The sequence below is a fragment of the Gouania willdenowi genome, chromosome 24 (genome assembly GCF_900634775.1).
Source record: "Gouania willdenowi chromosome 24, fGouWil2.1, whole genome shotgun sequence".
Classification (NCBI taxonomy): Eukaryota; Metazoa; Chordata; class Actinopteri; order Blenniiformes; family Gobiesocidae; genus Gouania; species Gouania willdenowi.
Window position 1 is genome coordinate 12,402,815 of NC_041066.1, and position 15,824 is coordinate 12,418,638.

Consider the following 15,824-nt stretch of genomic DNA (forward strand, 5'->3'; position numbering starts at 1 on the left):
TCATTATTGGCAAACACGGAACATTTTGAGCTACAAATACAGGAATCATGTAGTTTGTTAAAGGAGCATTTCATCACTTTGGTTTTACATTTCCACATATCTGAAATAACCAATTTGGTAAAAGGCAGTGCTTTTTTTTTTTTACCTTGGGGTCGTGTCCCCATGTGGGGCCACCTGTAATTAAATTGGGTCAACTGAAATGTCTAGTAATTGATTCAAAACTAAATTCAAGTGTTAAATTCCCTAAAGTCCACTTGTTTTAGTTAAAAGTTCTAAACTTAGAGATTTTTTAAAACATATTTTAATGAAGGAACTCTGGTGATTTAAGTGCTTAAGGGGGTTTACATTTGAATTTTAATCTCTCACGTGGCAGAGGTAATGGATTATTAATACGGGCACCTGGTTTGTCCAAAGTGTCAAATCTGTGTTTTTGCTTCCAATTTACATTTTCCTTATTACATACATTATCCTGATTATTTTTTCATTTACATTTATATTCAAAATACAGACTGACGTGGCTGTACTCCCTAACAGGTACTTGTTTTGACCATACTGTCAATATGACCTCAGTGTACAGGTGGAAATGTGTGGTGGAAAGCTCCCTTAATGCATGACATGGCCAAAGATCTGAAGTCCAGCAGTACTCACGGTCGTTGCAGTGGGTCCCCGAGTATGAGGTCATGGAGCAGTCGCAGGTAAAGTTCTCCCACTGCTGGATGCAAACACCCATGTTGGCACAGGAATCCTCCTGACAGGTTGTACTCGGGCCTGGGTGGGGGTAAGGGGAGGGGGGGGGGGGGTGACAGTCGCACAGTGAAGCAACAATCAGAACTCAAACAGAGTCTTACCAATGCAGGACCCATGCAGAAAGAAAAAAAATGCAATCAAGAAAGACAAGTGTACACCATGTAGGCCTGGAAGAAGGACCAGGAAGTAAACAGTGTCACCACAGGGAGCCTGGGTTTAACTCACTAAGGGGCGGATCTACTAAAGCTAGAGGTGCAGCAAATCTTCTGACGCTAAGCAATCGGAAATGTGTCTTTTAAGCTCGCAATTTAACATGAACGATCCATTTAGGGTGTTTGCCTCTGATAGCATGCGCAATAGGGTCGTTCACAGTATAATGGTAGAAAAAAAGTATTCCAAATTTTGCCAGATCGCATTTTGCCTTGTTCCTATTTATTGATATTTTGAACATTTCTACCAAAAATTGGGCCAATTTTGGGCCTTTTTCACAATTTTAATTGCTCAACCAAAGAATACAACTTTCACAGATATCAGAAACTTTAATGATATATAAGTCACTATGGTGATTAATAGTCACTCCTAAGTTAGAACATTAGAACAGTTCAAAAACTATTCCTGGAAATAGAAAAAAAGGTCAACATTGTGAAAAAGTGTGCCACCCCTAAATGTGCAGCGATTGACCCAATTTTTTGGGACAGATGCTTACAATGTCAATGTGAAGCATCCTCATGAGCAATCAAAATAAGCAAACCCGGAACTGATTGCGGTACTTGGTTTTAGTGAGACGTCGTGGGGTAAACAAAAAAACTACAAAGATAACGGATATTTAACATTTCAGTAAACATTTTTGTTATCAGAAAAATAATTGATCAAAATAATTGACCAATGTCAACCACTCTTGCCAGAGCATTGATGGCAAGTGTCAACCCTAACAGCGCTAACCCGCCCAGAAACAGCGCTAAGTCGCACAAAAACAGCGCTAAGTCGCACAAAAACAGCGCTAAGTCGCACAAAAACAGCGCTAAGTCGCACAAAAACAGCGCTAACCCGCCCAGAAACAGGGCTAAGTCGCACAAAAACAGCGCTAAGTCGCACAAAAACAGCGCTAAGTCGCACAAAAACAGGGCTAAGTCGCACAAAAACAGGGCTAAGTCGCACAAAAACAGCGCTAAGTCGCACAAAAACAGCGCTAAACCGCCCAGAAACAGGGCTAAGTCGCACAAAAACAGCGCTAACCCACCCAGAAAGAGCGCTAACCCGCCCAGAAACAGCGCTAACTCGCACAAAAACAGCAATACCATGACTGCGCCACCTGATTGGACACAGTTCGGACTTACTGGCCAATAACCAGTTGCCTATCAGCCAGTACTTTAGAGATCAATGTCATTGATAGGACGGTTACTGGCTTTTGCCAAAGTGCTTGTTTTGGGCAGATTTGAAGAGTGCAACAGAGACAAAATGATATTAAAATCCCTACACATAATGAATAATAAATCCATTCAAGTAACAGCACTTTAATTTTTGTTCATTTTGTGGTCTACATAATTGAATAAATTCAGTGTATTAACTAAAATGGATGAGTGTTTGTGCAGTTATCTGCTTAGATCAGAGAGTGAAGTGCACTTGTTGCTCACTTCCAATTCAACGGCTTCAAATTTTATTTTGCACTTTCACCCACTTAGCTGTCCTACATTCCCAATGTTGAAAACTTAACAGTTGCAAAATGCTCATTTATTTAAAACAGGCAGTCTCAACCACAACTGCATAAGTACCGCTTCCTGTTGTAATGTTACCATGCTAACTAGCATAATGTAGTAGGCCTATGTGGTTAAACCTTAAAAAGTGCTCAAAGAGTAATTATTTGTTAGTATTTATTTCACATATTTTCCATGTGAAATAAACACACAAATGCCTATAGTAGAATACGCCATGTTTCTATCATCAGCACAATAGTTACTAGTTACCGTATGTACTTTTAACAGTATTGTTATGAATGTATATACATTTATATACATATAAATTTACTAGTAAAAAATGTGAAACCGTGACTGTAAAAATCTGTAAACAAAAACAACAGTTTGAGACTGCTTATATAACTTTTATATAATCTTAATTTTCTCCACATAAATACAGGTTGAACATGAAAAAATGTGTATATGTATGTGGTTGTGACATGAGATGGATTCTCCCCTTGCCGTGTTGTTCTTGTTGTCTTAAATGTTTTTGTTCTCAAATTAAACCCAATAAAAAAAAAAAAAAATATATATATATATATATATATATATATATATATTTCGTTTTTTAACAGTGTTTCCAATGATATAGATATTTTTGCATGTTCAACTTGTATTTATGTGGAGGAAGTAAAAAAAATGTATGTATAATGTGTGTGTGTGTATATATATATATACTAAATAATAGTATTAAATAATACCAATTTGAAGGATGGGCTAATCTTTGTTTTTACACACCAATTAGGGGGAATGTATATTTTAAAGAGAAAATGTAAAAATTATCATTTTTTTCAGAATGAACACATTTACTGTGATTTAATATTATACAAACAGTCTCAAACTGTTGTTTCACAATTTTTACTAGTACATTTTATGGAGTTTTTTTATTTTACAGTGCAGTAAATCCCCAGCAGCAGATATGTAAATAGCGTATTGTTTTCATTTAAGCACGCAAGATATTTTGCATCCTTTATTTGAGATATACAGTAAGTAGATCTGCCCCTTAGTGTCTAGAGAATCCTGTTTTCGTGCTGGCATTAAAACACCTCAGCAACGCTGCCATGTTTCCAATAATCTGCATTTAGGACATAACTAGAGATGAACCTGACTTTTGTTGTGAGAACACTGTCAACATCCTTGTGTTCCTTCTTATTGTGTGTGCTGATACATGCAGTTTTTTTTTTTTTTACATCATTCCATCACGTTTCTATTAAGTTTTATCCATATACACATCAGCACGTTACATTCCCTCTTTTAGCAAGCAAGACGAGACATAAATGGTTAAAAAAAGAAAAATCCATTTAAAAACACCTATTTTAACAGTCGTTCCAATGATATACAAGTGTTTGTGAGACAATGCACGGTGAACATTAGATACACGAGACAGACAGAAGAGCAAAAGAACAAAAAAAAAAAAAAAAAAACCTCCTGAAAACAAGGAGTGCATATTCCCCCGTGGAATGCAGCAGAGTCAGACAGGAGTTGAAGAGGGTATTCAAAGTCAAAGAGGATGTGTGTTTGCTATACTTCTACACCACACATGGCATCTTTTGAATACTCACACCAAGAGGGAATGCAGATCAGGACATGTGCACAGCATATCAAGACAAACAGTTTGCCCCTGAGACTTTAGACAGACGGAGGGTGGATATATAAATTTATATATATATATATATATATATATATTTAAAAAAAAAAAGAAATGTTAACTAAAGTTAAAAAAAAAAAGTTAAAAAAAAAAAAAAACAGGAGAGGAAAAAAAAAAGATGGCCAGTGGACATCGGAGCAGTTGTCTTGTGCAAGACAATGTTAGAAGAGACATTTGAAGTAGAACAAAAAAATAAATAAAATAGAGCCAGTTTGCTGGCTGAAAGTGCAGTTTCTGTTTTTTGTACAATGACAGTTGTCAACGTGGCAGCCACAGCAGCACATACTGTATGTTCACAAATGTTTTTCCTCAGATTGAATGTAATACAATTACATGATGGTGACCATTTTCTACAAGGTGAACAGTAAGATTTTTATTTTTTTTTTATTTGGATGCACTGAGAGGTTGTTTGCTCACTGATGGGGGGAAAAAAACTCATCTGATTAAAACAGGAAACATGATGGGGTTTCATGGCGTAATGGGGGGACTGTAAATGTGTGCCCTGGACCATTAGCGACACAGTGTGTGTTGAGATGTGGGCTGACAGCCTCTGTCTGCAGCGGCACGCAACGTGTCAACACTGGCTTTTCATTCAGGAACACAGACTTTTAGCTGTGCTGTTACTGTGTTCTCACACTGTCTGCAGCTTTATCAAACGAAAGGTAAAAATTGAATAGAAATCAGAAACGTTTTTACAATTGTGGCCTAAAATCTTTGAAACGTCCTTACTAGAAGTTCTATGCTCAACAAAACGCATTATTTTGCACTATATTTGTTTTATTACCTTTTAAAAATGGGACTATTTTACCATTTTAAAACCTGTATTCTACCATCTTGAAATCATTTGATTGATGACATCACCCCCCCTCCATTTGCCTGTAATCATCCCATTGTTTTCTATTGGAGTGAAGCATTCAGTCTGCTTTTCAGATCATTTAGCAGTTTTTTTCAGTCAAAAATCACAATTTCTGCTGCTTTTGGTTGCTCTAAGTTAGTGTCCAATGTATATAAAAGATGTTGGATGATCATGTACAGTGTCTGAAATAGGCTTAAAAATGACTCAGGATGTTGGAAATAGATTCATCAATGTTTCTAAGTACCCCCTGTAATGTGTTCAACTACCCCAGGTACCCATGGTTGGGAAGCACTGCTTTAAGTAATCAGGAAAAGTTAAAGACTTCAATATAAACCTCTAGTTTACCGAAAGAGCATTAAAACAGTTGTGACATGAAGAATAATCTATGACTACAAGGGGCGACAGTTCCAACTCCGTGGTTTGTAGAAGACAATAAAGCAGAGAAGAAGAGCTCTCCTAAGGGGCCTTAACTCTCTCTTAAATGATTAAATCACGGATTCATTGTCTACTACCAAACCGCAGAGTTGGAGCTGTCGCCCCCCCCCCCTGTGGTCACTGTTTTTATCCTATTTCTGTAAACAAAAGACGATTACATTGACATATTTAATTTTTCCTGATTATTTAAAGCAACCAAAAGCAGCACAAATTGTTATTTTGACTGAAAAAAGTTGCTAAATGATCTGAAAAGCAGGCTGAATGCTTCACTCTAATAGAAAACAATGGGATGTATATTCATAGGCAATGCTATAAGGGAACTATCACATCGACTGTGCAGGATTACTCCCGTTTATTTTCCCCTCTTGCTGTTTTTCCCATCAGAGAGCAGGTCACCACTGCAGCACTACTACAGAAGGCCATTGCTGCCACGGTGACACCCACGATGCATTGCACACACAGCGGACTTTCAGGCGAGCAGGCCTTCAGGAGGCGGAGATTAGCCCTCTACCTTGCAGGTCGGCTTTGGTGAAACCAACTTTGTTAACGTGGAAAACGATAATAACAAACAAAACAGAGCAGAGTGGAAAACAAGAGTAAACGTTAGTGAGAGATCAGCATCTTTAGTGTATAACACTAACACGTTTGGGACATTGGTTGTTGGATTGTGATGCATACTTTGCTAATTCAACTTTTTTTTGTGTGTGTGACGTTAGTGTTTGTGTTGTATGTACAAATGGTTATAAACAAATACTTTAGTGTGAAGCACAATGTGTTGACCTGATGTTAGTCTTGTGCTGCCCTCTAGAGAATTTGGGTGAAAATTACACAAAAAGCCATTTAATGGATACACAATTAAACTAGCAATGTTATTTTCTATTTCTTTTTTTTTAAGAATATAAATAAAGCAATTACTAACATCAAATTTCAAGTTTTAAAGAGATATGTATAAAAGAAAATGTCTTTTTTCAGTGTAACCTGAAAGATTAAAAAACACCAGATTATTTTCAGATTTAAAGGTTTGATTATCTATAATGTTTGCAAATATGTGGAAAAATAAACCCATAAAACCAAGCAGCTGGATATAATAAAATAAAATAAAATAAAAAAAAAAAAAAGTAAATGAAAAATCCCTTCAATGGCTGTTAAACCACCTTCTGATTAGTCTGACATGGGTCTAACAGCAGGTCATCATTCCTCAAAGCCTCGAGGCATCCGTACCTTCACAGCCGCGCTCGATCTGTCCGCTGCGGAAAAGGGCGTCGTTGATGAGGTCTGGCAGGCGGCCGTTGAGGTCAACTGAAGCCAGGCAGCCCTGAAAGCCTTCCCGAGAAACCACCAGCTTAGGAAGGTTCTGGTACATGTTGGGTCCCAACCCTCCAACAAAAAGGTCACCTTAGCAGTCAGGAAAACATGGACGGGATTAAACACCGTGTTAATAGCAGCCACTTCTTATCCATCGTAAAGGTCATCACATTACAGATTTGTCTGCTTTATGGATAGAGTCAATTCAGGTTAGGATATAAACCTTGGGTGGGCTGCACATTACATGGGCTGTATATTATTTAGCTATTTATGTATACCAGTCATTTTTTATTCCTTTAGCACATGACAGCAAAGGTCATTATTACTCCTCCCTGTCGTAGGTGGCACAATAATCCAATAACGTGATACTTATTTTATAGTTTTTGTATATACAATAGACTGTATATCTTGTCAACATGTGACATTGGTTGCTATATATAAACAAGCAACCAATGTCACATGTTGATGAGCTTTTATAAACTTTTATCACAGTGGGGCAACAACACAAATGTGTTTCTCTGACCCGAGGGCCATAAGACCTAAATGTCATCATTTCAAATATTGACCGATCTGAGCATTAATAATAAATGAAAGAATCTTGTTGTTTTGCATATTTGTCTCTCATTTTGTGTGTATTTGCTGTTTTTTTTTTTTTTTGGATTCATTCTGCGTATGTTTAGTGGTGTTTTGTGTATTTTTCTGTCATTTTGTGTATTTTTTGTAATTAATTTGAATATTCATGCTGTTTTGTGTTTTTGGGTTCATTTAGCATATTTTTAGAATCGTTTTGTGAAATTTTGTTATTTATTTGTATATGTATGCTGTTACTTATAGTTTTTGGACACATTTTGCATATTTTTAGTGTCGTGTGTGTTTTTCTGTCATTTTGTGCATTTTGTTGTTAATCTGTATATTTAGGCTGTTATTTTTTTGTTTTTGGATTCATTTTGCATATTTGTAATGTTGTTTTGGGTCTTTTTCTGTCATTGTATATTTTTGTTATTAATTTGTATATTTAGGCTGGTTTTTTTTGTTTTTGGATTCATTTTGCATTATTTTTTTCTGTATTTTTCTGTCATTTATTAATTTGTACATGTATGCTGTTGTTTTGTGAAATATTCCGTCATTGTGTGTGTTCTCGGAGGACATTTACCAACATCTCTAACTTACACATACCTTTCAGGTCAAGGTTCTTGGCTCCATTCACGTTCTGAGTGACAGACTTGGTGTCCACTTTGAGCGTGTGCGTGTTGGAGGCGTCCCTTGTGATGACCACATTGTGCCACTGGTTATCATTCAGTTGGTTGTCACTGTTCCCTTTCAGCAGACTGGGACCATTCCCCAAATCAAACACATAGTGGATGAAGCTAGCAGGACACAGAGGGAAAAATAAAAACTATGTCAGTATTTGTATGGGTTGCAGCAGTATGTGGATGCATGAGTGTGTTTGTGTATCGCTGGTCTCTTGTTTTCCCACAAAATGGATTCTATTCTGTAAATAAACAAACTCATTTGAACAATTATTAGAGAGGAGAAAGAATACAAGCCTTTGGGCAGCACAACATTGTTTGTGTTTATACATTGCTTATCATAGTGCACAGAGATTCCTTATCAATAATTCACTGCAGTGCTAAACTCACAATGCCTCCAGAACACAACTATCCCCAAATCAACATGGCTACTATTCTGAATGAATTAATCATCTTTGTCTGAAAGCTATTAAACACAACAGCCCGACATGTAAACAACCTCACCCTTTGACCAGCTCCACGGCGATGAAGTCGTTCCCGTCTCCACTGTTGAAGATGATAAAACCATCAGGGGAGGTGGTTTTGAACTGGAAAAAGAGGTGCATGGTGGTGTAGGCCTGCAGCGTGGCCAGGCCCAGGTAGCTGCTCTTAGTCTTGAAGGTCACTGGGTCGGCGATGATGAAACGCATGCCGAAGTGGGCGTTGAGCTCGCAGAAGTCGATGTCGCCGTTCTTGCACATGTCGATGTACTGCAAGCCGTTGAACTTGAGACCCTGTTGGACAAAAATTAGGAAATGTTTCCATACTAATGGGTTTCTACTGCATTATCAATCAGAAATCTTGTTTTTTTTCATACAACACACAATTGTACATATTAGTCGAGAGAAAGTTGGAAGGCATGCAGAGCAGTGAGAACGGAGAACTGTGTTTTCAGAGGCTGAGGAGAAATATTCATGGCATAGATTCAGAGATTACATACTGCAGGATTATTCAATACTTAAATAATTAAATAAACAACGAGAAAGTGGTCAATTAGGGCGACCGTGGCTCAGGTGGTAGAGTGTCGTCTTCTGATCGAGAGGTTGGGGGTTCGATCCCTGTACCTGACGATGTGTTGAAGTGTCCTGAACCCTAAGTTGCTCCCAGTGGTCGACTAGCGCCTTGCATGGCAGTCCTGTCCCACTGGTGTGTGAATGTGAGAGTGATTGGGTGAATGAGCTTATATGTAAAGCGCTTTGAGACTGCTTCAGTGTGGTGATAAAGCGCTATATAAAATCAAGTCCAAAATCAAGTCCAATTACCATCAATGTAGAAATGGGTGCTATGTCGAGATTTAATTTTCTATTTTGGTGATATAGAAAATTACAATATCACCTATACTGACATTATATGCGTCATAACCCAGATCTTCCCATAAACAAGCCACAATACAGTCACTCACACATGCTGTCCTTTATAGGGGAAAATGCCAAGTGTCACATATTGTGCAGCTGTTTGTTAATAAATGTGCCTGTGTGGCAATTTGCATCAGCAAATTTTACCCTGAATTGACTTTCTGTTCAAACTTTATTGAGTTTAAAATATTCAGATTTATACTGTATATCAATATTTTGAGAACAAATATCGAGATATGAGTTTTGGTCCCTATCGCCCAGCCCTACATCAATGTCATCACATCTCCATTTTACATAGCAGGTACATTCCTCTGATCAAACATCAGTTAAGCTTTGTCATCTGCATCGCTCACGTGTAATTTGACACTGTAACCATGCTTTCAAAAAAACTTGCAAAAATGTCCCTGTATAAATTGAAAACTCCTAGATTAAATATGGTTTCCTAATAAAGCTACAGTATGTAAATGTACTCTAGTGAAGAACATAATTATATATATATATATACACATACTGTATATTGCATCCATGGTAAAATGCTTAAACTACAGCAGGAAATACCTGAAGATGTCCGATAAAAGACGATGGAGTCGATGAAACAAAGCGCTTCTCAGTCAAGATGCCGGTCTCCACATTGTTAAACTCAAGCCGCGTGTGATCACCGGCCATTTGACCTGCAAAACGATTGGAATCACCAAATTAAAGAAGGGGAAATGGACTCGGCAGTTTCTTGTTAAAAGTAAAATTATTGCTGAGCTGGAAAACACAGATTATTTGTAAATCTTGTTAAAAGTTCTCACAATCCTAAATTTTTGACATCAGAAATGGGGAACGTGACTCCATCCTTTAGGACAATATTCAATATTTAAGTTTGTTAAACACCATACAATAGGACATGTATCATGACACAAGTACGACTATAATATAAATCTATTCTGCACACACGTGAAGAGCAGTGTGCAATATTCAACAAATATTATCAGCTGGATTTGACTTGTTAGACCAGGGGTCTGCAACCTGTGGCTCTGGAGCCTAATGTGGCTCTTGGACTTTTTTGCAATGGCACCCTATAGCTTAAAAAAAAAAAAAAAATATATATATATATATATATATATATATATATATATATATATATATATTGAAATAGAGTTACATAAAATCAGACCATCAACTTTCCTGCGCCTGTGGCTAACCTTTAGTTTTAAATCCCTGGTAAGATAACTAAATCAACAAAAACACTATTCTGGAAGAAAATAGAGATTCATTTAACCACCAATGTGCCGTAAAATATGCATGTTTTATGTGTGGCAAGAAATGAGCACACGATCATGCGTTATCAAATTCAAGTTACTTTTTGTAGCCTTTCAAATACATTAAGGAAAAAATAAATAATTTATTTACATAACATTGTGTTCATGTAAACTGAGATGCGTAAAGATTTGAAGATGTAAGATATTGTTTTATTTCTTGATGTCAAATTGTTTTAACTTATTCTGAACTGTTTTTAAATTGCCATTTACATGATCAATATAAATCAAATCAAACATTATTCTATATAATTTTAACTGTATAGAATTGACTACACTGTATTGTCTTAATTGAGAAGGTATTATTTTCAGCTCTGGGAGGACTTAAATCCTGGTGAGATGAGGCAAAATGGCTCCTTTGAGAGTTGCAGGTTGCAGATCCCTGTGTTAGACTATAAAAGAGTAGTTTCTTGTCAAATGTAAAGTTATTGCTGAGCTTGAAAACAAATGTCACAAATGTTTCAGGTTTTTGATATCAGACATTTCACTTCTTTCAGCGATCAAAACAGAAGATCTGAGAACAATCACTCAAATCACCAAAGTGGGACGTGAACGTCACAATAAACATAATAAATAATACTGTAAACGTTCATCAATATCTTTTTTTTTTTTACTTGTCTGCACATGCTGTCAAAGGTCAACACCACAGGAAGTGCAATCATTATGAGACAGCAATGCATATTTTGTTATTGCAATAAAATACATTGATTTATTTTATTGCTTAATTGTGACCATCACCAGCCCTCCCTAAGGAAGGGTAAGAAATCTTTTATTATAGGGAGGATATAAAAAGGGAGAGCAGTGTTACGCCTAAGTGGAGGGGGAGGGGGAAGGGGAGGGGAAGGGGAGCAGGGAGAAGAGACTCAAGGCAAACGTTCATCAATATCAAACTAAGAGTTACGGATGGGCAGACATGCACACACTATTAAATCATGATTAAGCAGAAAAAGGTTGACAGATAAACAATGACGTTACCTTGAGCCTGGTCCTCGTCCACTGTGAGTTTGAAGTTCTTACCGCGGCGGTGCACTCGCACCGAGTGCCACTCGTTGTCGTTGAGCTTTTGTCCGGCATAAAGAACTTCAGGACCTTTGCCTGAAGACGAGTGTTAGTTAGTGGAGGGAAGGGGAGGAACAATCACAAAGCAGATTTTTATGCTTTCGTTAAAACAGCAGCTACACCTTAATAAGTAAATTATGTCAAATCAAACAGAGAATTGTATTCTGATTGTGTGGTTTACATATTAACTCAGATTTATAGAGAGATTGAACTTGGACTGCTGTTTGAAAACAAAATTTTGGTTTGTGTTTGATAACAGAGGAAAAAAACATACAACTGTAAGAAAAATAGAGACTATATGCTGTTACTCATACAAGGATTTAAATATTGAAACTATAAGAAGAAGAAAAAAACATTTAACGTTTAATACATTTACATAACTCTGAGGGATGTTTAGCTCTTTTTAAAGGGGATTTTGTAAGTTTGAATAAATCATGGAGTCAACCACTAGAGGGCGATCAAAGTCCACTAACTTTATGGAGAAGTGCCTGTAAAATTCTCACATTCAATATTCACAGTGTATCTTGTGATTGACATTTAAGTTTTACATACTAACGTTCCAATGCACTACATTCTGTTCTCATTATTATGACTTGAGCTTTACTTACCTTGGGTTAATAATATCAATATTTATTTCTAAGTTGAATGTGTCTTAAAAAAAATCTAAAAGTATGTTATTATCCCCAACAAATAATAATAAAGAAACCCTATTTATGAGTAAGAGCATGTCCTCTATAATATAATACATACAGTATGTCCATTAGCATGTATATATCCTGATGAAAAAAAAAGGCTAGAATAGGAACTACAAATTAAAACCATGAAAAGTCTGTAAATGCAAGTATCCAATGAGAAAAAGGTAATTTTTATCTTTGTTTTTTCCCCATTCTTATCTCTAATACCACCACTGACTTCCACCTATAGCACACAGGCTACAATCTAACATTCAAAAAAGAAACAAAGGCTGCAGAAGAAGAATGTTGACTTACTGGTGTTACAGTTTATCCTGACACAGTCTAGATGGGGAGGGGAGAATAAGTGACACATAAAATTACATCCTTCAAGGTTACAGCTGCAGACATCCAAAAGCAAGAAGAACCACCTTCTGGGGACAGTCACATGACACCTGCAGCCTTTAGCGTAGCATGCTAAAAATGATACGCAAATGGGTCAATTCTTTCTTTTAATCATTATGGCTTAAAAAGTTATTTATCAACTGTGGTCAATGTACGGTCTTGGTGCAAACATATCCAACATTGACTAATCAACTTGAATGCATATATTAATACATACACAAGTGTGCATAAAATGTACTTCTGTGACTGGTTGGAGGGTGCAGGTGGAAAACCATGTGACCAGGCTTGTCATGTGATGTCAACCGCAACAGAAAAGTGGGAGCAAACGGCCCCATGCCCCCCAGCACCAGCACTATACAGAGGCTTTTCTATATGCAAACTAGGCCAACTTGTATCAGTTATTGAGATGATCTAATTTTATAGTTATATTGAAGTTACTAAATGCAAAATATCAGAAGAATTACTGTATTAGATATACAAGTATGTGCTTTCTTTCATTGGAGTGTTGCACGATTTATAACAGGCTTTATAACAGGCTATTTCTAGTGAATATTACTTAATATTAACAGTCCTGCCACCATCTGCATGTGCTCCAGGTGCTGTGGCATTGGGCTGTTTGCCAAACGGGCCGCAAGCTTTGGGCCTTTGAAGGTGTGAGTGCCATCTTTGAACAAGGCATGGAAAATGCCAACTAGATGACGGGTCACTAATGGACAGTAAGGTACATGAACCTGCTTCCATGAGGTCAAAAACACAAACAATACACAAGCCCTACTGAAAAAAAAAAGAAAAAAGTACCAAGTGTGAGAAATGTGCAGCTTCAAACGTGCCATAAGTTACAGTTTAAACCTCCTATTATCTTTGGGGTCAATTTGACCCCATTCAATGTTTATCATTCAAAAAACAATACAATATTGACTTGTTTTTTTATTTTGCTTCATGTTTCATGACTTTTCGTAATTTGATGGGTACAATTGATTGAGCATAAAATTGATCAATTATTTTTTTAACAGCTCTTTCACAGTAAAAGTGACAGAAGAAAATGTGAATTTTATAGTGAATAACCCCAAATACGTTACAAAAAGGAGATACAAATAAGTAAATGGGGGGGGGGGGGAGGGGGGTGTCACAAACATCAATCAATACGGTTCATTCTGTGTGAGTCATAAATTTGTACCCCAAATTAGAAAAAAAAATTGGATGAAAGATTTTCAAGACTAAAAATGAACTAAAATGTTCATCTGATGGTGGCGCTACAGGAAAGGTCATCACCACCACAACCTTTAGGGTTCATACTTTTGTGGTCAATAATGTCAGTATATTTGAGAAAATTTGGATAAAAACTATTCAAAAGTTTTCAAAAACTTTGGCCTGATGGTGGCGCTAGAGAATAGGGCAATGTTTAATTATATATTTATGTATTCAACATATAAAGTGTCTGACAAACTTCTTTCTGGAAGCAAATATCCCTGGGATCAGATTGACTCCAAGGTTAAAATGTGTTGGTAATATTTGAGGATAATAGGAGGGTTAAAAGTGAAAAAGTGAAAAAAGTGGAAAAAAAAAAACAGAGCATGCAACTACAAGACTGGTTTAGTGTGAGTTAATAAAATCTTAAAGGCAGTGGCATATCCGCACATAGACGTATCAATATACTGACATTCTACCCATACGTAGCGCCCCTCATTGGCCAGTTTAGGTAACATGAGAGGTCACGTGACTACGACGCTACATACTTGTACTTCTGTTTGCTATTAATACATAGATCCTTAAAGTACGTTACGGACATGCTACGTATTTATGAATTGTAGCACCCCTCATTGGCCAATACTTCTGTTTGTTATTAAAACGTAGATTCCTAAACTACGTTACAGACTAACTGAACCGAACCCTAAACTACGTTAGACAAACTAACCCTAACCCTAAACTACGTTACGGACTAACCAACCCTAACCAAAAACTTAACCCTAAACTATGTTACGGACTAAATAACCCTAACCGTAACCTAACCCTAAACTACATTACAAACTAACTAACCCTAACCCTAAACTATGTTACGGACTAACTAAACCTAACCCTAAACTACGTAACGGACTAACTAAATCTAACCCCAAACTATGTTACGGACTAACTAACCCTAATTTTAATGCTAAACCTAAACTATGTTACGGACTAACTAACCCTAATTTTAATGCTAAACCTAAACTATGTTACGGACTAACTAAACATAATCCTAACCCAAAACTACATTACGGACTAACTAACCCTAAACTACGTTACGGAAAAACAAAATTTAACCCCAACCCTAAACTACGTTACGGACTAACTAACCTTAACCCTAAACTACGTTACGGAAAAACCGAAATCTAACCCTAACCCCAAACTACGTTACGGACTAACTAACCCTAAACTACGTTACGGACTAACTACCCCTAAACTACGCTACGGACTGACTAACCCTAACCCTATCTTACTGAAGTGGATTTGAATTTGTACGTGTATCGCATGTTCAGCCATTTTTTGTCCGTACAGAATGGTCACATGACTTCCGGTAGCGTCATCGGTCACACACGAATAGCACTGGGGGTTGTCCGTACGTCTACTTACGGGTAGCCACTTCGAATCTTAAAACAGCCCCCGAAAAAGAAGAGGAAAGCAGACAACCGTGGTTCATACGATACCTAAATTAACCGTCAGTTTGACTCTTCCGCTGTCCAGCTCCAGCCTCAGGGTGTCTGCAGAGTCACGGGACGTGGCAGCCATGAGCAGACCGAACGCTCTCTGGGACATGAAGCGCAGGGACACGTCCTCGGCCTCAGTGTGCATCACGTTGGGCATCACTACCTTCATGTACATGCTGCCATCGTAGGACAGGATCGAAGACTCTGAGCAGGAAGAGGAAGAGACAACGTTCGATTATTAATGGGAGCTCAACATTGCAAAGCAGTTGAAGATGGATACCCAACAGTACAGCAGGATTCCTGTCCCAGAAACGTAAAGTGTACTTAATTCATGAC

The 15,824-nt window shown here is 37.3% G+C and overlaps 1 protein-coding gene across 16 annotated transcripts in view; it reads right to left on the reverse strand.

Moving 5' to 3' along the window:
* The window catches only part of nrxn3b (neurexin 3b), a 383,656-nt gene that overhangs the window by 224,801 nt on the left and 143,031 nt on the right, over positions 1-15,824 (reverse strand). For 9 of the 16 annotated variants that reach the window (XR_003672980.1, XM_028440201.1, XM_028440202.1 and 6 more), the window contains 9 exons: positions 15,489-15,692; positions 12,721-12,747; positions 11,648-11,767; positions 9,927-10,039; positions 8,479-8,747; positions 7,901-8,091; positions 6,641-6,814; positions 5,931-5,957; positions 649-768 (listed from right to left, as the gene is read on the reverse strand). Coding sequence is in view for 15 of the 16 variants with exons in the window: in XM_028440201.1 (XP_028296002.1) it covers positions 649-768; positions 5,931-5,957; positions 6,641-6,814; positions 7,901-8,091; positions 8,479-8,747; positions 9,927-10,039; positions 11,648-11,767; positions 12,721-12,747; positions 15,489-15,692 (1,245 nt within the window). In the remaining variant the exon portion in view is untranslated. The remainder of the gene's footprint in view (positions 1-648; positions 769-5,930; positions 5,958-6,640; positions 6,815-7,900; positions 8,092-8,478; positions 8,748-9,926; positions 10,040-11,647; positions 11,768-12,720; positions 12,748-15,488; positions 15,693-15,824) is intronic. The other 7 variants (XM_028440215.1, XM_028440211.1, XM_028440213.1 and 4 more) reach the window with 1 other exon arrangement.